Consider the following 27499-nt stretch of genomic DNA (forward strand, 5'->3'; position numbering starts at 1 on the left):
AATTCCAAAAGAAAATCAGCATGTGCTTCATAGACTACAGCAAAGCCTTTGACAGGATAGATCATGAAAGGCTATGGAGTGCCCTTAAAGACATGGGAGTGCCAACACATCTGATAGTCTTGATGTACTCAGGACAAGAGGCTACTGTCAGAACAGAACACAGAGAAACAGAATGATTCCCAATTGGCAAAGGGTTCAGACAAGACTGCATCCTTTCAACCTATCTGTTCAAATTGTAAGCAGAACATATTATAACAAAAGCAGGCTTGGACACAGAAGAAGGAGGAGTGAAAATAGGAGGAAGGAATATCAACAATCTAAAATATGCAGATGACACCATAATATTAGCAGAAAACCTCAAAGACCTGGAACCCCTACTAAGGAAGATCAAAGAAGAAAGTGAAGGCAGGCTTAATGTTGAACATAAAGAAAACCAAAATAATGACCACCGAGGACCTTCATAAATTCAACCTAGACAATGATGAAATAGAAATAGTAAAAGAATTCCCATACCTGGGATTAAACATTGATAGAAATGGGGACTGCAATCAGGAAATCAGAAAAAGAGTAAGAATGGAGAGGATGGCTATGAAAGAACTAGAAAAGATTCTAAAATGCAAAGATATACAACTGAGCACAAAAGTTAAAATCATACAAGCCATTGTGTTCCCTATTACCATGTATGACTGTGAGAGCTGGAAAGTTAAGAAGGAATATAGGAAGGAAATCCATTCATTTGAGATGTGGTGCTAGAGAAGACTGATGAGGATCCCATGGACAGCCAAAAGGACAAACAAATGGGTCCTAGAACAGATCAAGCCAGAAACCTCCCTGTTAGCCAAGATGACCAAACTGAGGCTGTAGTACTTCAGACACATCATGAGAAGGAAAGAGTCACTGGAAAAGACAATAATGCTGGGACAGGTGGAGGGAAGTAGGAAGAGCAGAAGGCCACATGCCAGATGGATGGACTCTATGAAAGAGGTTGCAAATATGGGGTTGCAGGAATTAAGCAGAGCAGTGGAGGACAGAGGGTCTTGGAGATGCCTTATCCATAGGGTCGCCATGAGTTGTGCAGTTAACAACAAAAGGATTCTCCAATGATTCCCAGTGGGCAAGGCCTCATCTAGAATACTGTGTCTAGTTCAGGGCATCACAATTCAAAAAGGCTGCTGACAAATTGGAGTGTGTCTGAGGAGAGTCTGGAAACCATGCCCTATGAGGAGAGGGAGCTAGGGATGTTTCTCCCTGGAGAAGGTGAAGAGGTGATATGAGAGCCCTGTTTAAATCCTTGGAGGGATGTCATATTGAGGAGGGAGCTAGCGTTTTCTGCTGCTCCAGAGAACAGGACCCAGAGCAATGGATGCAAACTGCAGGAAAAGAGATTCCAGCTCAACATTAGGAGGAACTTCCAGAGAGTCAGTAAGGGCTGTTTGACAGTGAAATCTGGTGTAGTACAGTCTCCTTCTTTGGAGGCGCTTTGATGGTGAGTTCCTGCATGGCAGAAGGGGGTTGGCCTTGAGGTCTCCTATGGGCCAGGATTCTCCCACGATTCCCAATGGGCAAGAGTACTATTACTTATTATTATTATTATTATTATTAACCTTTATTTATGAAGCGCTGTAAATTTACACAGCGCTGTACATGCAATCTTTTTAGTTAGATGGTTCCCTGCCCTCAGGCTTACAATCTAAAAAGACATGACACAGAAGGAGAAGGGAGTGGTGGAGGGAAAGGGTAAGAGGTCCAGCAGTTTCTCTCAACCTCTGAGGCCTGGACCAAGGCAGATGGACTGGCCTTGCTTCATAATGGATGGTTAATCTTCCAGGGAAAATACATACATCAGTAGGATAATACATACATACAGAGCAATCAAGGGAAATTGTTCGATAAATAGGCAACAACAGAACATCAGATAGTAAGCGACAATTATGCGATGCCTGGGAAGGCTTCTCTGAACAGGATGGTTTTCAACTCCGTTTTGAAGCTGGTTAAAGAAGTGATGGCTCTTGCTTGTGGAGGAAGTACGTCTGGAGAAACCAAATCGGTGGCTTCAGAGTGGCAGCCAAGGGGCAGCGCTCTGCCTCCTCCTCCTCCTCCTCCTCCTGCCAGCAGGGGGCGCCTGTGTCCGCCTGGGGCTCCCCGTGGAGGCGGGGCGGGGCTGGGCTGGGCGTGGGGCGGGGCCTGGGCATCAGCAGCACCTGCCCGGCTGGCTCCTTCCTTGGGTGCTTGCTTCCTTTGGGGAGGAGCAGCAGCTGGAGCCGGGCTCGCAGGCGCTGGGTCTTGCTCCCGCAGGCCTTCCCTGCTCTGGGTCTTGGGAGGCTGGGAAGGAGGCTCCCCGGCTGGGCTCCATGGCCAAGGCTGGGGGGAAGCAGGGGCCCTTGGCGGAGGAGGGCCAGTGCGACTCTGGGCTGGGCTCCCTCCGCTCCCTGCAGGCTCCCCTGGGGGAAGGGGGCAACGAGGAGAGGCTGGACTCCAGCTACGCCTCCTGGCCGGGCCTCGAGAAGGAGAGCCCCGGCCCCAAAAGGGAGGAAGCAGGAGAAGGAGAAGGAGAAGGGAGGGTCCAGCTGCTGCTGGAGACTCTGGCCTTCATCTCGGAAGAAGGAGACACGTGAGTGGTTGCCCCTTCCCTCCTGCTCAGCAGCATCAAAGAAAGAGGGCTGCCTCCGTCCGCAGCGGAGAAATCCCTGCCCTGGCTGAGTGCTAGGGAATCCTGGGGATTGGCGTTAAGAGTCAAAGCGGTGCCAAACCGGGTTCTTTCTCCAGTGTGGATGCAGCCTGTGTGTGTGTTTAAGTGTCAGGTAGTTGGGGTCTGGAATGGCTCTTGCAAGGCGGGCAGAGTCTCATGGGATCCCCGCTCTCTCTCTCTCGCTCTCTCTCCCAGCCGACCCAAACCCTCCTTTTGTCTCCTGCACACTTTCCAGAGCTTCATGAGAACACCTGGGACTTTGTGTGTGTGTGAAAGTGTAATGTAGTTGGAGAAAGAGCGTAGTAGTTTGAGTGTTGGACGATGACTCTGGAGGCCAGGATTCAATTCCCAGCTGGGCCATGAAACCCACTGGGTGACCTTGGGCAAGTCACACTCTCTCAGCCTCAGGGGCAGGCAAGGGCAAACCTCCTCTGAGCTAATCATGCCAGGAAAACCTGAGGGTTGCCACAAGTTGGAAACAACTTGAAGGCACACAACAACAGCAAAAATGTAAAGTCAAAGGCCTTCATGGCCGGCATCCATAGTTTTTCATGGGTTTTTTGGGTTATGTGACCATGTTCTAGAAGAGTTTGTTCCTGATGTTTCCCCAGCAACTGTGGCTGGCATCTTCTAGAAGATGCCAGCCACAGATGCTGGCAAAACATTAGGAATAAACTCTTCCAGAACACGTTCACATAGCCCAAAAAACCCATAAAAAACTATAGCAAAAATGTAGTTGGGATCTGAAATGGCTGTTGGGAGGAAGGCAGAATATTGTGACATCCCTGCTTTCTCTGTCCCCCCAACTTAAACCTTTCTTTTGTCTCCTGCACACTTTCCAGAGCTTTCTGGCTCTCTGTGTGCGCATCTTTAAGTGTAACTTAGCTGGAGTCTGGAATGGCTGTTGGGAGGAAGGCAGAATATGATGAAATCCCTGCTCTTTTTCTGCCCACCCAAGTTCCCATTCATCTACATAGTTCTAAGATTAGTGCAAATTTTGTTCTTTCATAGGAATTGTTTGCATATTTGTTCAGATGCTGCATAGTTCAGGATATATAACCTTCCTTGCAGCTTGGTGCAGCTATCATCACCCCCTTTCATTTGCACAACAGTCCTGTGGAGTAGACCAGAGAAGAAGGTACAGGGGGTCAGGGAGAATTGGAAACATTGTCTGAATCCTGCTGGCTCCTTGACATATCCACAGTCTTTCCAAAAGCAGTAGATTTGTGTTGCAGTTGATAAGGCTTTCTGCGCATGGAGATGCAAAACTGTTTCCCCCTTCCATGCCTGTGTTTCTACATCAAAATACTTTTCACCTCCTCCTCGGCAAAAGTGAAATTGGGGAATCCCACGTAGTGATGCATAACCTTTCTAAACGGTCTGTGCTTTTTATAGCCTCTTTTGTGAGGTCTAAGGAGTGGGGCTGAGTCTGGTGAATGAGGGTGAAAAGATGACATGGGAATCCCGCCTGACTCCTGCTTCTGTGATGTGGTGCAGCTGAGTTTCCCTCAGGGCCTCGTTCTGAGGCATCTGTTCCAAGTTAATGTGTGTGGTTTTGTTGCTTGTGGCTTTCAGTTAACTCTTTTTCCATGGCCTGTAGCAGGTCAAATGTGACCTTGTCTCATTGGAGGGGCGTGGGGCTTCTTTTCATGGAGGAGCCAGAAGCCGTTCCATGAGTAGTCAGCAGGCCCTTGCTTCCCCTTTACTGCCACCTTGCTGGTAAGCCTGGAGTCCCCTTTGGTCCTCCATTGGGACTTCTAGTTCTTAAAGTGTCATTCACATGTCGTTTTTTTTATCATGATGATGCAAATAATCTCACTCACATTCTGGGTTTGTTATTCACACTATGGAGCATCAATCCACATCAGTTTGCATCTCTTGTTCACACATGCAAGCACTCAAATAAAGATGAAGCCAACTGTGCAAATACATTCAGGACACCTTTTTTTGATGTGCAGTATTTTATCCCGAGTCTATTCATGTCTATTTACATTGGTTATTCACACTTCCAACGATGCAGGGGAAATCAATACCAATTATCCTGGATTTATTTATTTATTTATTTATCTATTTATTTATATTTATTTATTCTTCTTCAGGCTAGGCCTGATGGAGCTGGGCCTGCCTTTCACTCCCTCCGAGGCAGGACAATAGCAGATGGCAAGGATTAAGTGGGGTTTTTGGCAGCCCCCTCCCCAATTTAATGGAGTGCGCTCAAGATGTGTGTGAACAATGGAGATTTAACCTGGGTTCATGCTAGATTATTTTCACAGTGTGAATAACCCCTTGGTCAATTTCCCAACAGTCAGGAATTTTAGAGCTGAAGTCCAATCATCTTGAGGGCCTTTGTGGCCTCTTCCAGTTCAATGATTCTATGACCAAAGGTTGGGAGCCATGGATATAGACCAACCTTTCCCAACTTGTTGCTGAGGCATGCTGGATGGGGCGTGATGAGAACCCAGGACATCTGGAGGATGCTGGATTGGAGATGTTTGTTGGTGCCCCTAGCAGAATTCAAAGACATAGGCATGTTAGTCTAGTAAATCAGTATGAAAGGGCATCTTGAAGCACCTTTGAGACTAACTGAAAGAAAGAAGCTGGTAGCATGAGCTTTTGTAGACTTGAGCCAACTAGGTTCTAGTATACAAAAGCTCATGCTACCAGTTTCTTTCTTTCAGTCTCAAAGGTGCTTCAATATCCTTTTCCATACTGCCTATAGCAGTAACTGATGCACTGTCAGGACTCCGCATCTTGTTCTCCCTAACATGGTGCCTTTTATTTGGAAGAGGAAGAGGAGCAGTTGTTGCTGTTTCTACAACTGCAACTCCTCCTCCTCTTCCTCTAATTTCTATCCCACCTTTTCCCTGGTCCTCTGACTCTATGCAGTGGTCCAGTGCCTACATCACTTCCTAGAGCCATGCACAGACCTCCCAATGTCTTTCTCATCTCCTGTTGTATGGTTTACATGACGCTGCAAGTCTGCGTGTAATTTCAAGAACATTCTACTACTCAAACTTTCCACTTATTTTGTTCTCATTCTATGGAAAGGAGCAACCGCTGCCCTTCTGTCCTTGGACTGAGGGCATTCTGTGTAGCAGAGTTGGGATTCTTTTATTAGCTGTTTCTCAGCAGCCTACACTGGGCAATATCACTTCCTTGTAACAATGCTTATGATGACACAACAGAGGTTTGTGGCTTCACATTTCTGCTTCCTGTTTTTAAAAAGCGGCCATGGGAGGGCTGCAGCTGGTTGCAAAGTGGATCACTTCTCCCCTCCAACATTTTCCAATCACTGTAAAAAAGCCATGCTCACTGGAAGCTTCTGGGAGTTATTGCCCAAAAATGTATTTTAGCTAAGCTCTGAAAAGGATGTTGGTATGTTAGACCAAAACAGAGACATGGGGCTGGTTCATATGTATATATGACATCAAGGGATTATGTTCCTGTATGAACTGTCCATCACAGATAGAAATTTCCTATGCTTCCAGTATAAATTACTTCTCTTATTTCATATTATTTTGTGTTGTTTAATATATGTTTGACCCACCTGTTAGTATTGTCATAGAATCACAAATAGAAATGCAGTTACTATGAAATACATTAAAATATGGAAAAGCACTGTGAACGGCAGGAGTAAGAAATAATTGCAATAAAATAATAGCATCCGATGTGGTACAGTATCATTAAAACTAATCAAATAGTTCAGCATCAGAGCACTTAACAACAGTAGAATGATGTTGATCAAGAAATATGTAGATCTTCAGAAGCTGCATCTGCACAGCAGAAATAATGCAGTTTGACAATACTTTAACTGTAGTTTGTTGTGGCATCAGAGCTCTCTGACAGAGAAGACTAAATAGTTCACAAAAGTGCAAATCCCAGGATTTGATAGCATTGAGCCATGTAAACACTATCCTGTTGTTGTTGTTTTAACCTAGTTCTGAAGTGTACATCTTGCCTTTCACACAGTTGTTTAGAAACTGCAGAAGAAGTTTATACGTCCTTTTTAGAGTTTTGATCAATTATGTTTTTGGACTACAATTCTCACAGCCCCCCAGCTTGCATGTCCAAGGCTATTCTGGGAGTTGTAGTCCCCCAAAGTCAACTTTCTAAGCTCTGAGTCAAAGGTGGGGACCATGGAGCCTTACCAATGTAGTTGAAATGCAACTCCCATCAGTTCTAGCCAGCATCAGTAGCACTACTAGGGGGGTGCAACCCACACTGGATGACACCCCAAAAGAAGTGTGACACCTAGTTGGGCTCTCCCAACTTGCTGCAGTGGCGCAAGCCTCCTCATGAGGAAACCTGCTGCCACAGCAAAGGAGGCAGCTCCTTTGGCCACAGCTGTCACCTGGCAGCCCCTCACACACTGGGTGACACCAGAGGTGGAGATGCCACTGGCCAGTATAGCTATCCTTTAACCATTCCTTATGTTGGCTGAGAGATTCTGGGAATCTGTAGTGAAAACCAACTTGTTTAAGCTCAGGGTTTTACAAATGTTTTATACAGTTCTCCACACAGTTTTTCAGGCTCTTTCCTTTGGTTCTGCACTTATGTTTTCTCTCCAGTCACACATCTCTTTCTTCTTCCACTTGATGCCTGTCCAAATGTTCTGATTCTACAAAAAATTTTTCTTCTGGGGGGAAAATCTTCACTTCTTCTGAGGGTAAAAAAACTAAGGCAATTATAGTATTGTGAACTTATGTGGTAATATATAGTGCGCCCACACCATACGCACTATACACAGCATCAAACATACGTTGAAGCTGCGCGACAGTGAAACAAATGGCGCACATGCACTGCATGCCCCCAATTGTTTGCATTGTTTCTGGAATGGATCCCCCACATAAGGGAAGGTCCCACAGTATTCTTCTGAATCTTAGTATTATTGAAGAGTAAATCTTAGAAGGGATTTCTGGACACAGATAAGCTAGTTGCCTTGGAGGTAAAGTTATAGCTGAGGGAGAGGGAGTGTGTGGCCCACTAGATGTTTTTGAACTCTTGAGATATGAGTTGAAAATTTTTCCATTTCTGTGGAAAAGTTTCCACACCATATATGTGGAAACCTGTGTGTGTGTGTGTGTGTGTGTGTGTGTTCGCACGTGTGTCTATAGTTATCTGGACCGTTGTATTGCAATCAGTCTTGTTAGATGGACTAAATATAAGAAATGAAGTTTGTTATTCTTCTAAGGAAAGCATAGAAAAAAACAGAGAGGGGAACAGCCATGAACACACTGCTAATCTTGTTTCTCTTTCACAACATTTCTTCATAACTTCAAATAGTGGAGACAAATGTGCTGAGTCTCCTGTGCCCACAGACTCACATACATCTTGCAGTGAAATGAAATGTTTAAATGGTATGGAATCAGTTTTTCCTCAGCTTGAAATGGAACCAATAAATAGTGCAGAATGAGTGAGTGAAGCCACTACAGTTGAATCTCAACAAAAGAAAATTAAACTCCTTTACAATATATCATGTACAGCTCACTCGATTTGGAGGGCTGCATGCTGCTTAGAAAACCTACTGACCTAGAGCTTAGAAAATCTACTTTTTGTACTACCACTCTCAGAATCCCTCAGTTCACAATACTATAGCTGCCAGCTAAGGGATTCTAGGGGTTTTACTCCCAAGAAGTAATTTTCCAAGCTGTTTCCTGACCTCCATATTTCAGTTGTAACCCATCCCTGTGGATGTCAGTGTTCAACTAACTGCATACACTTATGAAGTGCTAAAACTAAAATGGGTGGACAACTTGTAGCCATCAATGTGTTGCATACTCCTCCTTTAAATTATAAATCTAGGCTCTTCAGAAATAAGATTTTATTGTATGGAAAGGGGGTTGGCTCCAATCATGTAGCACAAAACCTGGCTGTTTTGGATAGGGCTAACCATCTGTTAGCAAGTTAAGTGAGGATCTTCCGAACTTCTGGTGAAGTATCTATAAGACGACAGACAGTTGGTTACATAACATCGGTGGAAAAATGACAATGAAGACAAAAAAGGGAAGGTCAATGAGTTGACCTTTAGACAGATTAAGACAGTTACTTTGGGTGACTGATTTTAGGTGTTATGGAAACATAGCAAATTGTTATGTGTGTGTGTGTGTGTGTGTGCGTGTGTGCGCGCGCGCAATTTTCTCACAGGGATAGGTGCTGGTGGAATTTTCTCCCTTGGGTTCCTGTGGATCTAGGTCTGGTTGGGGAGAGGGTTTGGAAGAAGATCACAGTGGCCTCTTGCTCCAACCACTGGGGAAGGAGATTGTTCTGGTGAGCAAATCTAATCTTCTGCCTGAAGAATGGATTCAGGAGGCCATTTGAGTGTGTCTGCCATTTTGCTTTGCTTCACACAAAAGAGCTGACTTTGTAGTCCTCCTTGTTTGAAGCCTGGGATTCCCCACTTCTCCCTGCCTCAGAGTAAGATGTAGTGAGAGAATGATGTGGAAACTGTTGTAGCTATTTTGGTAGTGCAAAATACACATGTGGTCTCCAGAGGGAGGCAGGGGTGTCAGGGAAGCCTAAACTCAGTTATGTGGTTAGTGCTATGTACTCTCCTGACTGATGGGAAGTCATGTGTTGGTGACGTCTAGACTTGAGGCTTTTTGAATAGGCATGGGAAGGTCAGTGAGTTTATTTAAATGTTCTCTTGCAGGAGCTTTTACTTTTCTTGTGGTGGTTCCTGTAGGTGAACAATAATTAAGACTACTTAAATTGATCATCCCCAGCTTGGCTTCTTCTTGATGTGTTGGACTACAGTTCCCATCAACCTTATCAAAAATGCCTGTGCTGGTAGGGTAGTGGAAGATGGAGTCCAGTGCATCTAAAGACAGCCAGGTTAATTTAAAATTTCCTAAACTGTCTGAAGCATGTGACTTCGCAGTGATACTTAACAGTCAAACTTTAAGTCTTGAGGAAAGGAGGGAAATGGTTTTGTGCAGAACTACAGCCTTTCATTCATAGATCAGATCAGACCATTAAAAATATTTTAAATGAACTTGCATGGTATCCCAGAATACTTGGGCAGCACAATTTTTGAAGAGAAAATGTGGTGTAGTGATTTGAGTGTTGGACTCGGTATTTCTGTAACTACCTTTTCTAAGCAGAACCTCTGCCTGCCTCCTTAATCGTTATTTTTGTTGCATGCTTTCAAATTGTTTCCAACATATGGTGAACTGAAGGCTACCCCATCATGGGGTTTTCTTTGTGAGATTTGTTTGGGTGTGTTTGCGTTTGCCTTCCTCTGAGACTGAGACAGTATGATTTGCCCAAGATCACCCAATGGGTTTTCATTGCTGAGCAGGGATTCAAATTCTGGTCTCCAGAGTCATAATATAATGTTCAAATCAGTACACTAAAAATGCAACCTAAAGCTGTGTTCATGACTTTTTATCTTCAGAGAATGTATGTGGCTTTTGTAGCACATCTCCAAATTTGTTGCAATTTGTACCCTGGAAAGATTTGTAGTGCAGACATTGGATTGTTATGGCAGTCTTCCAATGGAGAAAATGCTGAAATGTTGTAGTATGTGCATGCTATGAATAAGCAGCTAGAAGCCATCACATGATCACTGGTATTTTAGCATGAAAGAGACAGAACAGAGGCTTGGTTGACCCGTCTCATGCATTCAAAACATGGATAAAGGAACTGTCTTAATCCATGGTAGTTAGCCATGTCTTTGGCAGCCATATGAAGGGATTGTTGGCCCAGTCAAATTTGCCCCCAATTCATCATCCTCAGTAATTGTGAGTGAATGACCAGCCCCCAAGGACTTATTCATCTGAATAAGATATCTAGAATTTTCTGCCAGAAGGTTTTAGTGCCTCCACAAAGTACAAATACAAGGATTACTTAGGATGAAGCTATGTTGATTATATCGTGTTCAAAGTGATATACTGTACTTGTGTAGTGTACAAGAGACCCCACATATATGCTGCATGTTTGTTCTTGTTACCCACCCTTATTACTTTTGACTTACCTTTGTTTTTACTCTCTATGCTATAAATAACGCTTTCTCTCAAATTACTGGTAGGCCACTCTCTATTTGTACAATAGCGGGGTGGTGTGCAAACAAATACAGTTAAACAAATAAACTGTAATTTAAAAAAATAAAATTTCCAAAATGTCTCATAGACATGAAAAAGGAGCAAAAAAAACAAACAGTAAAAAAGAACAAATTCACCAGTCAAAAGGCCTTTGCAAACAAAAAGGGTTTGGGTTGGTGCTGAACTGACTGCAGTCCTGGCACCTTTAGTGAGGATATTTTGTAACTGCAACTTCCCAAGAGAAATGCTCCTCTTGTTGACACGGATTGTGTTTCAGCATTTTGAAAAATTGAGCTTTCGGCACGACAAATCCTCAAATTTCCTCAGCCAGTTTGCCCGCTGGCTATGGCCTGTTACAGACAGCCAAAATAAAGCTGCTTCGAGTCACAGTGGAGGTATGGTGTTTCAATGATGCATGCGTCCTAAGAGTCCAGAAGCCACACCAAAGCCACGCTCCGGGCTGGAGCGTGCCTTTGGTGCGACTTCTGGACTCTTAGGACTCATGCATCATTGAAACACCATACCTCCACTGTGACTCGAAGCAGCTTTATTTTGGCTGTCTGTAACAGGCCTATGTTGGCTAAAGAATTTGGAGAGGAGCAACCAAACAAGTAACTTTCACAAGCTCTAAATTTACCCAAGTAACTTAGAGAAAAGTCTCCCTGATAACCCTAATTTATGGGCAGGCTGATATAAAGAAAGGTGTTCTTCTGTATCTCTATCCCTATGTGCATATGCTTACACTTGCCAGGAGGCTTTTCATATGCATGTGTACATGTACGCTGAGCTATGCAGCATGATCCTTCCCACTCAGTGCACAGAGAGGCATGCGAAACTCCTTCTAGCATTTCTTGCACAGTTATGACTATGTAGGATGCTGAGCATTCATAATACCCACTATAATTTGGGTGTACCTTCTCTGATTGAAGGGGGAGTGAAATGAAAAATTGCCAGTATGTTCTTGTTATATGAGTAGATGTGAAAACAGGAGAGCTCTTAAGAAAATCCTCTTGACATTTTGCAAGAGGACGTCAAAAGCCCTATTGTGTCAGGGTTCATTGAACACTTTGACAAGATTTCCCAAGGGTTAATGTCTTGGAATTTAAAATCTGGAATCTTCACTTTTCTGTTCCATTGTGTGTGCATAAGAATAGCCTTTGAACATAACATTGTGAATTTTTTCTGTCATTTGGAAGGCTCTTCTAAGCACACAGCTTTTATCATTAAGCAGGCAGTACCTTAATAACCACAAGGCAGAGATCTTCCTAACTATTGTGGTTTAAAAACAAACAAAATGCGTATGTTTTCTAAATTTCTAAATTCACTTTTGGTGGTGTACAACCTGGATTGTTTCATTAAATGCAGTGGCAAATAATACATGTAGTTCGGTTCTGTCATCACTGATACATAAAAGCTGAGCCAGTAAGCATGTTTGATGTGGGTTCACTCAGTGAAGTGGGATGGTAGATTAAGATGGTCTGAGCCTGGAAATTTACAGTACCTGAGGTACCTCTGAATGGTCTTGTTGTTTCTGGCACATGTGTCTGGAATTCTTGTCAAAGCTCTAATCTCACTATGGAATGTGGAGATGAAATTGGTTATGGTTATTTTTTACAAGTGTCTTCTCCAGAACTGTAGTGCCCTGCCAGTTCCCTGGTTACCCAGGCATCTGAAAGCTATGAAATGTGCAGGATAACCAGAACAGATGGAACTAAGCACAAGCCAGAACATATTATTGTGTCTACTTTTTGACTGTGTTGGTAACCAGGTGGATGTACATCCCTGCTTTATTAGCCACCCAGCAGAGTTTTTGGGCACAAAAGTAATTGGTAAGATTCAGTTTCAGGGATAGGGAATTGCAGTGGAATCTTTGGAGATCTAGCATGATGAATTTGCAAAACACTTGGAGATACAGTTTACCTTTGATTTAATGTTATCTCCAATGATGTTGTTGCTTTGGAGGTGTCCAGAGCTTGCTTTAGTGTGTATCTGCATGTGTGTAATATCCTGCCTTTCTCCCAGAAGAGAGAGGACTTAGTCCAGTTGTGCAGGATCAGTTTAAGTTGATGACAATACAGTATTTTATAGGGATTTTCTGAAACAGTTCTATTCTAGATCTTTGCCAATCTAGGATGTTTTCAACTAACATCAGTTCTGTAGGAGATGTACTGGGTGCTTATCCATTTCCTTGTAAAGTTCAAGATGTTGTTGCTTACCACTGAAGCCCTAAACAGTGAGAGACCAGTGTTCTTCCTTTTTTGAACCTGCATGTGTGTGAAATATTCAGGGGAAATTATTCTTCAAGTACCCCAATAACAAGAGAGAAATCCTCTTCTGTTGTGATACCCCGTCTGTGGGATACTCTCCCCATAGAGTTGGGTTGGGAAAAGTTTGAATGTTATTGAACTGGAACTGAATGTTGTTGGACATTCCTGACCATTTGCTATAATGATATTCCTGACATTCCTGACCATTAGCTATACTGTTTAATACTGTCTTAAGGGGGGGGAGGGATAAAGTGTTTTTAATTGTCATATTTTATATTTTACTGTTGTTAACCGCCCGGATTGGTTTGCCAGAGGGCGGTATACAAATAAATATTATTATTATATTATTATTATTACTGGCAAAGCTGATGCAAGTTGGAGCCCAGTAACATCTGGAGAGATACAAAAGGTTTACTGCTGCCATAGATGTATGACTGGTATTGATACAGTACTGTATTCTTTTTCATTGCTAGGTGTTCATCTGTTTTAAGATGGATTTTTTGGTTAGTCTGTTGTACTATTTTGACAGTTCCTCTGTTGTTTAAATATGGGAATTTTTAAAATTGTTCTTTCATATGCTATATCTGATCATATTCACTGTATCCTACTGTGCTATCTGCTGCAAGGATATAGGGCATTTTCAAAAATGGGATGATGCTAAAACACATTTAGGTGATAATGCCTTTGTACCTGCTTAGCCATTCAGATACCTGTTCTCCAAAATGATCCACATCTGCTCCCTTGTTAATATCAGATTTGCTACCAAAGTTAATTGTTTAGTGTGGGAAGAAAAGTATTCAAAACGGTGGAAAAGCTGATGAACTAAAATAGCAAGGGATGTAGAATTGTCTTCATTCTGAGAGGGGGTTATTTGATAAGAAGGTATTGTAAAGGTTACTGCTGGCCACTTTTTCTTTGTAGAATAGATTGGGGAGTTTAAGTAAGCAGCACAGAGCAAGCATGGAATTCCCCTCTTTTATTTTCCTGGAGAGGAACTTGTTGATAACATGAATTAACTGTTTCCTTCTGTGGCCTTTATTTTCCATCTTTTCACAGCTCATGTTGGATTAGCAGCTTTATTACCTGTTTTTCTAACCTCACACTTTGGGAAAAGAGAGGAGATAATAATTGATGGTGCATGGGTAGTGCGATTTTTCTCTGTTCATTCAGCTGGGTGATGTGTGTAATGGTAATCTCACATATTCTTGAAGCCAGGGGTAGAAATTGTGCAGTCCTTCAGCTATTATTGGACTGTATGTCCCATTAGCCCTAGCCAGTATAGCCAATGTTGAGAAAAGTTGAGAGATGCAGTTCAACAATAGTGATCAAGATGCATGAAAGGCATAGTGTGAGGCATCTTCTTAGTTACGATTGAAATAGAATAAGAGTAGGAACTATTAGGCCCCTGGCCCCATGGCTCCCTGTGCAGCTCCCACCAATTGTTGGAAAAAACATGGGCTTCAGAGTGGAGAATAATGCCCCCAGATAAGGGCCTAAAATTCTCAATTTTAAAGAAAAATTTTCAAATTATTTCAGTTTCACAAAGAATACTAAGTCAATAATAACAACAAAATGTTCAGACAGGTTTAGGATACGAGTTAACAGAAAAACACATATAAGCCACGCTTACTAGACAATTCTATTAGGGTAGTTATCTGGATGGCATTGTACAATTAGGATGAACACAAAAAGTTCACTGAGGAAGCATCTAATTCTTCATTTTGGGGGCAATTTCAGGGATTCTGGCCCATTTGGGGCCCAGAGTAGTTTTCCCCACCCCAAAACTGGAAATGACCATATATAGTCACTTTTGTTTTTGGAAAAATGGGTGAGTACATGCCCTCAGCTCAGGGGCATGGGTAGTGGAAAACAGGGTGGGTACAGCCCCTTGAGCCTTCACCAATGCCTCCCCCAAGCTGAAGCAGGGTAAGGAGATCCTGACATATCTTTTCCAGTTCCTATTCCCTGTGTTGATCTCCTTTGGCTTACAGCTGTCTTCCTATACTGAATGGAGGGCTGTCATAGCAAAGAAAGTTTTTGCCTTTCCTGGTAGGTAGTAGATCTATCGACAAGCTGCTCTCTGGATGATATTCCCATTAAAGTCATCTGTATCACTAAATCTCTCTGAATTGAGTAGCAAGATTTGTATTAGGGACAGGTTAGAAACAGAGCATGGAAAAGTTTCTTTTGGTGGCTACAACTCTCAGGATCTCCCAGCCAGCCTGACTGGCTGAGGGATTCTGGAAACTGTAGTCCAGAAAAGTAACTTCTCTTGAACTCTGTTTAGGAAACATTGGTAGGGACCTATATGAGTGCTTGGGTCTTGGCCTGATTTGGTCCTGGTCTCCGATCTTACATATTCAGTGCATAGTATTCTTTGCCAGAGTTTCAGAATATTGCAGGAGATGACAGGTCAATACTTGGTTTACATTTATTTATTTATTTCATTTTTATGCCAGAAAGGGACCCAAGACAGCTCACAAATAAAACCATTTTAAAGTTTCATAATAAATTTTTTAAAGAACAATTAAAACCAGCTAACTAAAAACAGTATAAAATTCTATAAACACACAAAAGTTAAAAACATAAATAAAGCACACACCCTGTATAAAAGCCTCCCTGATGTGATTATATATTAAAAACCTGCTTGAATGAAAACGTCTTTGCCTATTGGTGAAAGGAAAGCAGGAAGGAGGCCAGCCTATCGTCCTGTGGATCTTAGGACCCCTTCAGGTTCATATGGGGATATGTGGTCTTTCAGATAGTTTGGACCTAAGCCATATAGGGTTTTATCGATCATGACCAGCACTTTGAATTGTGCTTGAAAATTAACCAGTAGATAGTGAAGCTGTTGCAACAAGGGAATTATATGCTCCCTATAACTGGCCCCAGTCATCATTCTGGCTGCCACATTTTGAACCTGCTGAAGTTTCTGAACTGTTTCCAAAGGCAGCCCATATAGAGTGCGTTACAGTAGACCAAATGGGATGTAATCAAGGCATATGTTACTGTATCCAAATGGAGTTTGCAGGGATTTATTTAGATGGAGATGATGTCCAAGCAGTGTGTGCATGATAATTACAGTCATCCCTCTACACTTGTGCTTTTGACTTTTGCGGATTTGATTATTCATGGATATGGATAATTTGTTCTCTCTAGGAATTTCTAGGTCCTCCAGCACAATTCTGTGGTCAAACTCTGTCAGAAGCAGTGTTGCGAACAAGCCTCAAAGATATTCCCTGGAATGTTTTTCCAAAATCCCTGGAAAGAAATTAATTAAATTCCCCAGATTCCAGGGATTTCCCCAGAAATTGGCAGTGCTGGTCAGAAGTCATGTTAGAGGACCTAGAAATTCCTAGAGGGAACAATTCTCTAGGTATTTGTAGGTCCTCCTGTGCAATTCCAAGGTCAGCTACAAGCAGATGTTGACCACAGAGTTGTACTGATAGACCAAGATTCCTAGAGAGGTGTGCTCTCAGGTAAAAAAAAAAATAGTGTTTTTTTTTTAAATTTAATTAAATTAACTCCCGCAAATGTGATGGGCCCACTGTATATAACTTTCATGCTTTTGGTCCATGTCAGCACTGGGCTGTGTAATGAACTCCAGGCGAAAGGGAACTATATAAGAAAAGAAAAAATAAATATAAATAAACAGTTCTTGCATAGTTTTAAAAGGGGAGGTGAAAGTGAATCAATTTTCCTTTTCTAATTGCACTAGTTCAGAGACCAGGACCAAACCAGGCCTTCAAACCTTAAGAGCAGATGAATTAACACTTTAAGCATGTCCTAGAAATAGGCTTTTTCCCTAACAGGTGTATACTCAGTACTTTTGTGAAGTGAAAAAGGAACAATGTAAAATCCAGGCCAAGACCAAGTAAACAGCTGCTGACGTTTCGCTACCCACCCCTTCTTGTCTCATGATATTGTGAGACTTCCCATTTTAGACACCAAAATATTCCTGTTCCTTCTCTGTGTAAGTGCATGGGAGAGACATTTCTCCCATGAATCATGTTCAGAGCTGTGTGTGCAGTTCTATGCTGGATAAATATATAAAAATTCTGCAGCAAGATAGCCAAGTTATGTGACCTCTAAATAGTGCAAGTAAAACCTTCATGCATTTGTTCCCCATGTATGATTCTGTTTCTTTAAGCCAGAAGAAGAAAGCATTAAGAATTATGAAGGGCAATGGATTCATCTTCCTGAAGTGTCCTTCCCACTTCTTTTCCTCATCTCCTCCCCAATTAAAAAAAATAGTTTTGCTATTCTACCATGTTTTTTGGATCTTACTTCTTCAGCCAATAAAAATTAGAAACATAATTATTTATTCTTAATGGAAGTTTAGATTCTCAACGCATTCTCCACTCAGGGCCAGATTTTGTATTTGTGCGGTGGAACGCACTCAGCCCTTGCTCATGCCTGGAGGGTGCTAGCTTGCAAAAGACTGTGTTATACTTACATTCATGGATAGGTATACCTCAAAGGAAATTATCAGCTCATCATATGGCTTGGTTTCAGACACACACCCTCATAAAGAAACAGGAACCATATAGGACAGGTGCAATGGTGTGGTTCCTCTTTTCATCCACTGAGTGACTTGAGACTGGATCCTGTGGAAGCAGCTACCATTCTAAACAAGTACAATAACTGTTGACTCTAATTAATGAAGTGTAGGAGGACATCTATCTGTTTTAATGCTCAAACTGTCAGATTGCATCCTCTCTAAATATTCCTGAGGCTTGTGATAGTCCAGCCTTCCTTTTTGAGAATGGCTGTCCTTGCTAGTTGTGGGGAATTCTAGTGGCTTCAAGGAGCCCCAGAAAATCTTTTCCTTTCTGCCTCACTCAATTGACCTTAGCTCTAGGAGACAAAAACAACAGTAGTTAAAGTTCAGATTGCCTTGGAAAGTCCCTGCTCCTGAGAACACTTAATCAGCTGCAGATTTGCCAGAGAGCAAGGACTGATACACCTCTAACCAAGCTGAGAGATTATAGAGAGAGATAAACTTGAAGAAATGTGTGTAAACAAGAGAAAGTGAAACAGTAGGAATTTGGCACTAGACAGGACATGGATAAGAGCATTGAAGGTACCCTGCTGGGTCTGACCAAAGGCTTCTGTTTAGTACAGCGTTGTGCTTCCATAGTGGTCTTGATGGGAAGGTCAGAAGCAGCACATCAGTGCAGTAATACCTTTTCACCTTTGTTCCCCAGGGGCACACTGTTTCTGATAGATGTCATTTCTAGTAGCAACAGTTAGCCTCCTTTTCTAGTTTTTTTTCCCCGAATCCCCTTTTAAAGCTGATCAGAGGTTGACAGCCATTGCTACATCTTGTGATAGTTTTAGATATGGAATCAGCTATCAATTGAATGGGGGTCTTTCCTTTGTTTCCTCTTCAGGAATACCTGACCACAGGTAATAACTTGGTATGATGTTTTGAGCTTTTTATTATAGTGAGAATATACAGCAATTGCCTAAGAAGGTGCTGATTCTACTAGGCTTCTTACAAACAGAATATGTTGCCACGTTATTGGAACATCTTGGCGTATATATATATATGGGGTGGGATAACACAAAGAATGTTTTTTGTACAAGATAATAATTTGAACTACCATCATATCTTAAATGAGCTGTTGAATTTTGTGGATTAATTAATTCTAGAAGTGCCATTTTGTATTCTCTCTCTCTCTCTCTCTCTCTTACGGTTGTTCCTGTACAAAAGCAGTGGCCATATGGTATTCCAGATAAGTGAACTGCAACTCCTGTGGTTTTATACCATTGATGTTGTGCTTGCCAGGGCTACTGGGAGTTGCAAGCAATATCTGGAGGACCACAGTTTTCCACCCGTATTTTATAATATTATAGTAATCAAGAGGTTCATATTATGAGTGTGAACCAGAAAGGAGACATAATACTCTCCTACTATCCTGATGTGGTAAGTGCAGTCATAATTAATCCTCCGTCCTCCCACTTTCTCAACTTCTTTTAAAATTTCCCACTTTCTCTTCCTCCTACTTTCTCCCTTTCATTTGCCTCAAACTGAGTTCAAAGTGCAAAAGTAGTTTGCACAGAATTAACTCAGCAGGGGAAAGAGAAGGAGAAGAGGAAGAGGTGGAATCTTGCCCTTGTCAGTAGCCTCAGGCCCAAGCAAACTTACTGCTCTCTCTTCTAGCTTGTGTGTTCCTCCTCTTTAATAATTTTAACTCTTGTATGGAAGTCTCAGTTGTGTTTCTTCAAATGTTTTTCTTCTTGCAGTTTGTTTCAGCCAGGTTTGTAAATATAGGTGTACATTGTTTAATGAAGTACACGTGTCCCTCAGCATTACTTCTTTAGCAGAAAATTTGGGTCCAGAGGCAGAAACAACATGGAAAGAATAGAGGTAGGTTCCTTCACCAGAAAAAGATGAACAAATATGCTTCAGCAAACTATTGTGAAATAATATAACCAGGGCCAGGTAAGCCTTGCATAAGAAACACACCTGTTTTGAATCTCTGAGTGTCCACTTGAAGGTTTCTTCCAAAATGCCACCAGTGATTGGCTTTCCTTTACCAGCCTCCACTCTTCATTGTTTTCAACATGATTTGGGTAGCTGGTGAGAAGGTTAATCTGTTCTCCCTTTTCACTATATTGTCATGTTCATGAATGCTCAGTGAGGGATTTTGAAGGGAGCTGCTGTTCATGTTGCCTATTATAGGTGTGTGCATGCATGCTCACAGACACACAGAGAGCTACAGTAAAATTAGTTAGAGAATACTGCTTTTTCTCAGTTCAGGTTTTGTTTATGGGCATGCTTCTTGCAACCTGACACTGGAAATCAGTGTTCCTCCAGCCTTTCTTCCCCATCTTCCCAATACTGATGCTTCTAAAAAAAAACCTTTCTGCCAGATAGAGGATGAGGAAAGGGAGCCTTAGAAATCCTTTGGAAAAAAAGGAGAGTCACTGTCAGAGGTTTTGTTAGCTGCGGTATGCAGCGGCTGCAGTTACTTGCTACATTGCCTGGTCGGGAAAGTTTCTGTATACCATAGAGGGGTCTTTTTCTCTCAGTCAAGTGGCAACATATATTTATATGGGGCAGGAAGGCTATTAATGGGTCCTGTGATCTGGTAATGTAAAAGCACAAAACTGATATAGCGATGTAGGCGCTTTACCTTCCTGAGGAAGTCAAAACACAACTGAAACTTATCAGTGAGTTGTCCTTAAAATCAGGTGCTTTCCACCAAGAGTAGGAAGTTTGGGGCCTGCACATGCTTTGTTGGGAGCGCACCTGAATTTAACACAAGAAATATCTTACAGAGAAGAGAATGATCCATGGAAACTTGGTACTGACATATGCTCCTCCTTTTCGACACAATTTCCTGTTTTTGCTGTGTTCGCTGATTTCTTGTTTTCCATATCTCACCTGCTGTTTTGCCAATTGAAATAGACTGGCACAACTTTAAAAAAAACTTTACTTATGAAGGGAAAAAAGAGCTGTTGGGGTGATTTGCAATCTAGATCAGTCCTTACATGTTTCCTCAGAAGTATAATTGCTATCTGTTTTTTGTTTATTTGTTTGTTTTCTGGCCATGCTCCTATGCCATTAACATCAGCTGAAACATGGAAATGTAGAAGGCGAAAGTTTGGGAGCTAGTAAAAAGGTAGCTGGTGAGTTTTGTTTTGTTTTATTGGAGCAGCCTTACAAAATCAGGGTCACACAAGGCACAGGAGCAACTCAGGCTGCATCCACACTGCACTAATAATCCATTTGACACTGCTTTAACTGTCATGGCTCAATGCTATGGAATTCTGGGAATGGTAGTTTGTTGTGGCACCAGAGCATTGTGAAACCAGATTATTTCTGCAGCATGGATGGACTCTCAGACGCTTCCTTCCCACTGACAGTGGTAACTGAGCATAGTCTCCTTTGGCATAGTCTCCTTCCACGCTGTTCAGCAGGGAAATTCCCCAGGCGCATGTGACTTTGGGCTTCCCCTTGGGCCTTGCCTTCTGCCTGAACCGCAGCTGCTTCTCTGAGTGCTTTGAAGAGCCCAGCAGCCATGATGACTTCAGCTGTATGTTGCCACATCGTAATCTCATGTTTGAAAAATTCAGGGACCACTCACTGCTTTAGCACACAGGACTGTTCCTGGGAATTTTAGTGTCTTGGAAAGTGTTTAGTGGTCTGAGTTTCTTTCCACTTTTTCCATTCTCTGAGTGCTGTGAATGGAGAGCAAAGCATTCAAGTGATCCCAAGTGCAACCATGATGACGTTGCTGCACATTTTGTTCTTGCTGTTATCCACCCTCGAGTCAATCTCAACTCATAGTGACCCTGTAGATGAGAGATCCCCAAGACCCCCTATCCTCCACTGCTCTGCTCATCTGCACATTGCCATATTGTAATCTCATGTTTAAAAAATTCAGGGACTACGCACTGCTTTAGCACACAACCCGAGGCAGGGCTGTTCCTGGGCATTTTGTTGGCTTGGAAAGTGTTTAGTGGTCTGAATTTCTTTCCCCTTTTTAAATTCTATGGCTGCTCCTTGAATTTCCAGTACCGCTTTTTGCCCCCCCCCCCCAAAACATTACCTTTGTGGAAATCCCTTTCATTAGAGTCATTGGATGTAGCAGTCCTTAGAGGAGTACAGTAAAAACAGTTCTGTGCTTTTAAAGAGCCATTTTCAAATGCATGATAATTTTGAATAGATTGGTTAGATTGCTGAAATGTTGTTGTTGTTGTTGTGCTTTAAAGTTGTTTCAAATTTATGGCAGCCCTGTCATGAGGTTTTCTTGGCAAGATTTGTTCAGAGAAGGTTTGCCACTGCCTTCCCCTGAGGATGAGAGGGTATGACTTGCCCAAAGTCATCCAGTGGGTTTCGTGGCCATGCTAGGAAACAAACCCTGTTCTCCAGAGTAATAGTCCCACTGCCACACTGACTCCCATATTGTAAGCAAAATCGTTATGATTGAATTACGCTTTTTTTGGTATAGCGCTAGTAAATAACATTGCACAGCTTGTTTTTGTTTTGTTTGATTGCTTTGCTGGGGATGGTAGAATTAATCCCTATTTTATTTGAAAATTGTGGTATTAAAAAAAAACCCTCCTCTTCTCACTTCATTTTGGCACTTTAGTGCATGTTTTATTATGCAAGATAGCAATGAATACTAGGAACTTACCTTTCTGTTCTTGATTTATATAGAACATGACCTGTTTCATTATATTTTCACAACCAGAGAGAAGACAAACCTTGACTAAGTAGTGATCTATAAATGTTTCTGTTGTGGCAATATTTAGTTCCATCAGCTCGTGGCTAGATAAGAGTAAAAAAGGTATAAAGGATTTCAGATCTTAAGTATAGTATTCTTAATTAATGTGTTCCTTAATTTTGTTCACTACCCTACCCACCAAAAAGAGGTCTTGTTTGTGCATTGTTTTCCCTCCATTTGTACATTTGTGAACCTATTTTCTAACCCCATGATGATGAAGGTGCTTGTTTCTGCTTTTTTAAATAGCAAGGAATTACTTGATAATTGAAATAGAGGCAAAAACCTTCTCAGGCCAAACCAGTTCTGAAGGGAATTAATGACTTACTTTGGTAGGAACACTTGGTTGGCAGAATTACAGACAAGAAATTCAGATTCTCTTTAAGAGTTTCCATTAACTAAAATTGTTCTGGCTGGATATAAGTTGGTGAGGAAGCATGAGTACAACCGGTTTGGGGCATTGTCTTTTGGGGCTTGCTGTATGATTTTCCTTAATGGAGGAATCTGAAAAACTTGATTTTGACAGAGAGAGATTTTCTTAAAGTCCTCTGAGAAAGCTGTGATTTTCAGTTAGTTCTTGCCCATTTCTTGCCATGCCGGCCACTCACTGTTGTTACTCCCACAGCCAGTGGCATAATCAGCACAGATTAGCCCCTTAACACAAAATCACAATTGCCACTTTTTGAGATGTTAACTCTGTTGTTGTAGTATGCCTCCCAGTCATTTCCAATTTATGGCAGCCCTAAGGCAACCCTATCACAGGGTTTTCTTGGCAAGATACGTTCAGAGGGGTTTGCCTTAGCTTCTGAGGCTGAGAGAGTATGACTCACCCAAGGTCATCCAGCAGATTTCCATGGCAGAGTGGAGATTTGAACCTTGGTGAAGAATTGAAGTCCAGTGCTCTAACACAGAAACACAATTTTCACTTTTTGAGAAGTTTAGTAGTCTGCTGGAAAGTTCATGGATGGCAATTCATAACCACAGATACCATATACTTAAGGGGTTGTCAGAGCTGGCTCTGCATTCCCAAAATATGGGTGTGGCTGAATCTTGTTTGATGTTCAGTTGTTTCATACTAAGTAAATAAAAGGCTTTAGTTTCTTGCAAGTTCTGATTGGACTGGAATAAGGCAGACAGTTGGCAAGCCTTCCTGGGCCATCCCATTACCAGCTCATCCAGTAGACACTCATCTACCCCTCAGATATTCGTGTTCACCTGGATGTTCATGACTGACAGGTACGAAACTCCAGATATTCGTGTTCACCTGGATGTTCATGACTGACAGGTACGAAACTCCTTTGCTGCAGATAGAGTACATTGGCCTGTGAAAAATGGAAGCATGTGAAACTCTTAAAGAGGAGGCGTGCCTAATATATCTGTGCAAGTCTGCATTAGTATTCCAGTAAGATGATGTGTTAGTTTGCTGTTCCAAGATATAAGTGCAAATAGGCAATCCGTAGAGGATTGTATATCCTTCACAGTTGTAGGATGATGTGACGGAAGCATTGTCTCTCAAACCAACCTCTTTCTTTCCTTCAGATTGCTGCATTTAGCGATCATCCACTGTGTACCCTCTATAGCACTCTGCTGCATTGCTGAATTGCCTGTTGAGGCTTTGGAGATCCAGAATGACTTATTCCAGGTGTGTTGTCTTGCCCTGTTTTTATTCTAAGCCCATTGAGTAGGCACATAAAGATTCCTTAGGCCCCATACAGACAGGCCAAAATAAAGCTGCTTCAGGTCACTTTGGAGGTATGCTGTTTAAAAGTTGCATGCACCCTAAGAGTCCTGAAGCCGCACCAAAGCCACGATCTAGTCCAGGGGTAGGCAACCCTTTTGAGCCGGGGGGCCGGGTTGCTGTCCCTCAGACAACTGGGGGGCCAAAGCCAAAAAATAAATAATTAAATAATTGTTTAAAAATTAAATAAATACATAAACCAGGACAAATGTAGGACAAAATTTTCAAATGGAGGGCACTTTTTAAATGAAAAATGGAGGACACGCAAAAAAAAATTGCTGATTTTTAAAAAAATGTTAATATAAATGCATGTTTCAGAGGCTTCTTTAGACAATTGCCCTCCTTGCCCCTGCGCGCGAGATGCCAAAGGCCCTGGCGGCAATCGGCGGCAGGACCGGGCTGGGGCCGGTCCCAAGGCCTCGCTGGGCCGCATCCGGCCCGCGGGCCGCAGGTTGCCTACCCCTGATCTAGTCCTAAGGACTGAAGCACAGCTTTGGCGCAGCTTCCGGACTCTTAGGATACATGCAACATTTAAACAGCATACCTCCAAAGTGACCCGAAGCAGCTTTATTTTGGCCTGTCTGTATGGGGCCTTTCTGTGGCTTTCTCACAAATCCCAGAATTCCATAGCATTGAGCCATGGCAGATAAAGTGGTGTCAAACTGCATTGTTTCATTAGTGCAGATTAAACTTTATTGTCAGTGCCCCCAGTCTATCTCTAGTCATATACAACAATTTGTGACCTGAATTCTGGATGCACAGTCCCCACTGAGGTCAAGGGGTATATCTAAATAGTTCAATGATGTGCAGATTAGTATTGGAATAGAAACCTCGGTGTTCATCTGCATCAGTAGAGCACCTAGACATCTGTTTCCACATGTGGGTCTCATTTGCTGAAACATAATGTTTGACAGTCAATAAAAGCTTGTAAGCTTTTAAATAGAAAGCTAGTACACACACCCAATTTTTTATCCAGGGCTTTGTACTTGTGAGATCAGGGTAATCTGAATTCTGCAATTTATGTTATTTCCTTCCAGCCATTAGGTAAAAATTATCCGGTATGGCATCTTTTGACTTTCTTTACATAAGCCAGAATCTAACACTATCTCTAGTCTTGTTAATACAAAACTATCTAGTTCTTTTTTGCTTTCCACTAACAAAACTGTTGTAAGCCAAATACAGGATGGAGACAAATCTGAGTTTAGGGTGGAATTTTATATTTTCAAAATCGAGAATTGTTGTGGGATCTGGATTCTTTTTCTTATGGCTGAGACAGCTGTGCTGCTTTCCATATAAACATGTTGTTATTGAGCATTGCACTAGTTACATCCAGCTGACAGGGAAGTGGAATTTTATGTATGTAGCACATGCTTTGTATGTTTTTAATTTTACTGTGCTTTTAAAATGTAAGCTACTTTGAGTCTCAATTTGTGGGGAAAGCAAAACAACAACAACAACAATGATAATATTGTCGTTGAGTAGGATGTATGTGCAGTCGACCCTCTGTTTTCATGGGAGATCTATTCCAGACACACACACACCGTGAAAATGAAGACTTACAGATATTCAAGCCTCATAGGCTTGAATTGGGGGAGGCACCATTCTGAATAAGGGGGGCCCTCCGTGAACATTCAGGAGCACCGATCTCAAGTCCACAAGAAAGGAGGGGCAACTGTAATGGCTTTCTGCCTATTCCACAATAGGGCCTGAGGCCCCAATGCAAAGCAAGCAGAGACCCAGTGCAGAAGATTTACCAATACACATTGTGTTGTGCATTGCAAGGTGTCAGCCGTGCTTATTTAGCAGTGGCCCGCATGCATTTACTCAACAGTGATATGCAGGGATTGCAGAATGTAAGTAGAATGTAACTTTGCTGGCATTTATTTATACTGTGGCAATGTAGGATCTTGGTCAGTCAATTTACCTGTCTGTTTTTCTCTCCCTCTGCTTCTTTCTCGTCCTTTATCACTTTCTTTGCTATTTGCAGACTCCACTTCATTTGTCTGTGTACCTTGAGCAGTTCATAGTGGTGGAAGCTCTAGTCCTGAAAGGGGTGAACACAGCATTGCAGGACCGCAGTGGAAACACCCCCCTGCACTTGGCTTGTGAGCAACAGAGTGTGGAGTGTGCCCAGCTCTTGCTGATGCAGGAACCCATCTCTGACAAGAACAAGGAAGCAAAGAAGACTCCACAAGATCTTCAACTTCAAAACTGGCAAGGTAGGAGGGAAGAAGTAATGATTTATCAGGGTTGGTGTTTGTATTTGTCTGTCTGGTGAGTATTAGAATCAGTAAACAAATACAGGGCTTGGAGTTAATACAAGGATATTCACTTCCTGGACACTCTGTCTTCTTCTTCAGGGCTGACTTGTCTACACATCAGCACCTTGAAAGGAAACCTGCAACTGATGACACTGCTGGTGAAGAATGGAGCTGACATTAATGTTCAGGTATGTCAGGGGCATTGATAGAGTTCTGTATCATATATATGCTCAGGCCACACTCGTCCTGTACTTTTTTGATGGGACCATACACCAGAAACATTTCAGAATTCCACATTTTGCAGAACTGCAGTGTATTTTAGTCTTATGGGACAGTAAGGAATAATATTGAAAATGTATAGGCAGTCTCAACTCTGGTGAATTCTCAAAATATAGAGAGAGGAGGTTGTGCAGTGATTAATGAGCTGGGACTTTGTATAATTTGCAATTGAGACAAAAGTATGTAAAGCAGTTTGTATAACTTGTTATGCACTGTAGAATAAAACCTTTATTGGAATAAAATTATCTTTTTTGTAATTGATTGATTGATTTTACCACTAATGATCTAATATACAATCAAAATGATATGCATTCAAAATATACATACAGAGCATTAAAAAACACAGAAATCAAAAAGAGAAGAAGAAAGGACAAAAACATTTAACTAAAACACAGGAGGGATCTGACCCCACCAGTCTTAACTATAATGAAAATGAAAATAAAAAGATGTGGGGGAAATACATTAATCTACCATTACAGATCCAGCAAATTAATCTTACTAGATTTGCTAATAATCATAGTATTACCACAGAGTATTGTTGTTGTGAGCCTTCAGGTCACATGTGACTTATGGCGACTGTAAGGTGACCCTATCATAGGATTTTCTTAGCAAGTTTCTTCAGAGACGGTTTGCCATTGCCATCCTCTGAGGCTGAGAGAGTGTTACTTGCCCAAAATCACCTAATGGGTTTCCATGGCGAACTGGGGTTTGAACCCTGGTCTCCCAGTGTCCTAGTCCAGTGCTCAAACCACTACACCATACTGGCCCTCTTATCACATAGCATCACATGATTAGACTTCTTATTGCTCAAAAAGTCCATAAATGATTTCAGTATTTCAAAAAGTCTTCAATTGACTTGTCCTTTAGAACCCATATTAATTTGGCCATTTCGGCTAACTCAGAAACCATAACAATCTGTTCTTCTGTCAGTGCCTCAGTTCATTTTTAGGTTTGCATAGACAATGAACTTGCTGCTGTTATCATGTACTG

The 27499-nt window shown here is 42.0% G+C and overlaps 1 protein-coding gene across 3 annotated transcripts in view; it reads left to right on the top strand.

Annotated features, from left to right (window-relative positions):
* Positions 1-2222: 2222 nt before the first annotated feature.
* The window catches only part of NFKBIE (NFKB inhibitor epsilon), a 29296-nt gene continuing 4019 nt past the window's right edge, over positions 2223-27499 (top strand). The window contains exons 1-4 of one of the 3 annotated variants that reach the window (XM_042445745.1): positions 2223-2611; positions 23771-23873; positions 25957-26188; positions 26330-26418. In XM_042445745.1, the coding sequence (XP_042301679.1) occupies positions 2352-2611; positions 23771-23873; positions 25957-26188; positions 26330-26418 (684 nt within the window). In that variant the 5' untranslated portion in view covers positions 2223-2351. The other 2 variants (XM_042445746.1, XM_042445747.1) reach the window with 2 other exon arrangements.

This window comes from Sceloporus undulatus, chromosome 1 (genome assembly GCF_019175285.1).
Source record: "Sceloporus undulatus isolate JIND9_A2432 ecotype Alabama chromosome 1, SceUnd_v1.1, whole genome shotgun sequence".
NCBI lineage: Eukaryota > Metazoa > Chordata > Lepidosauria > Squamata > Phrynosomatidae > Sceloporus > Sceloporus undulatus.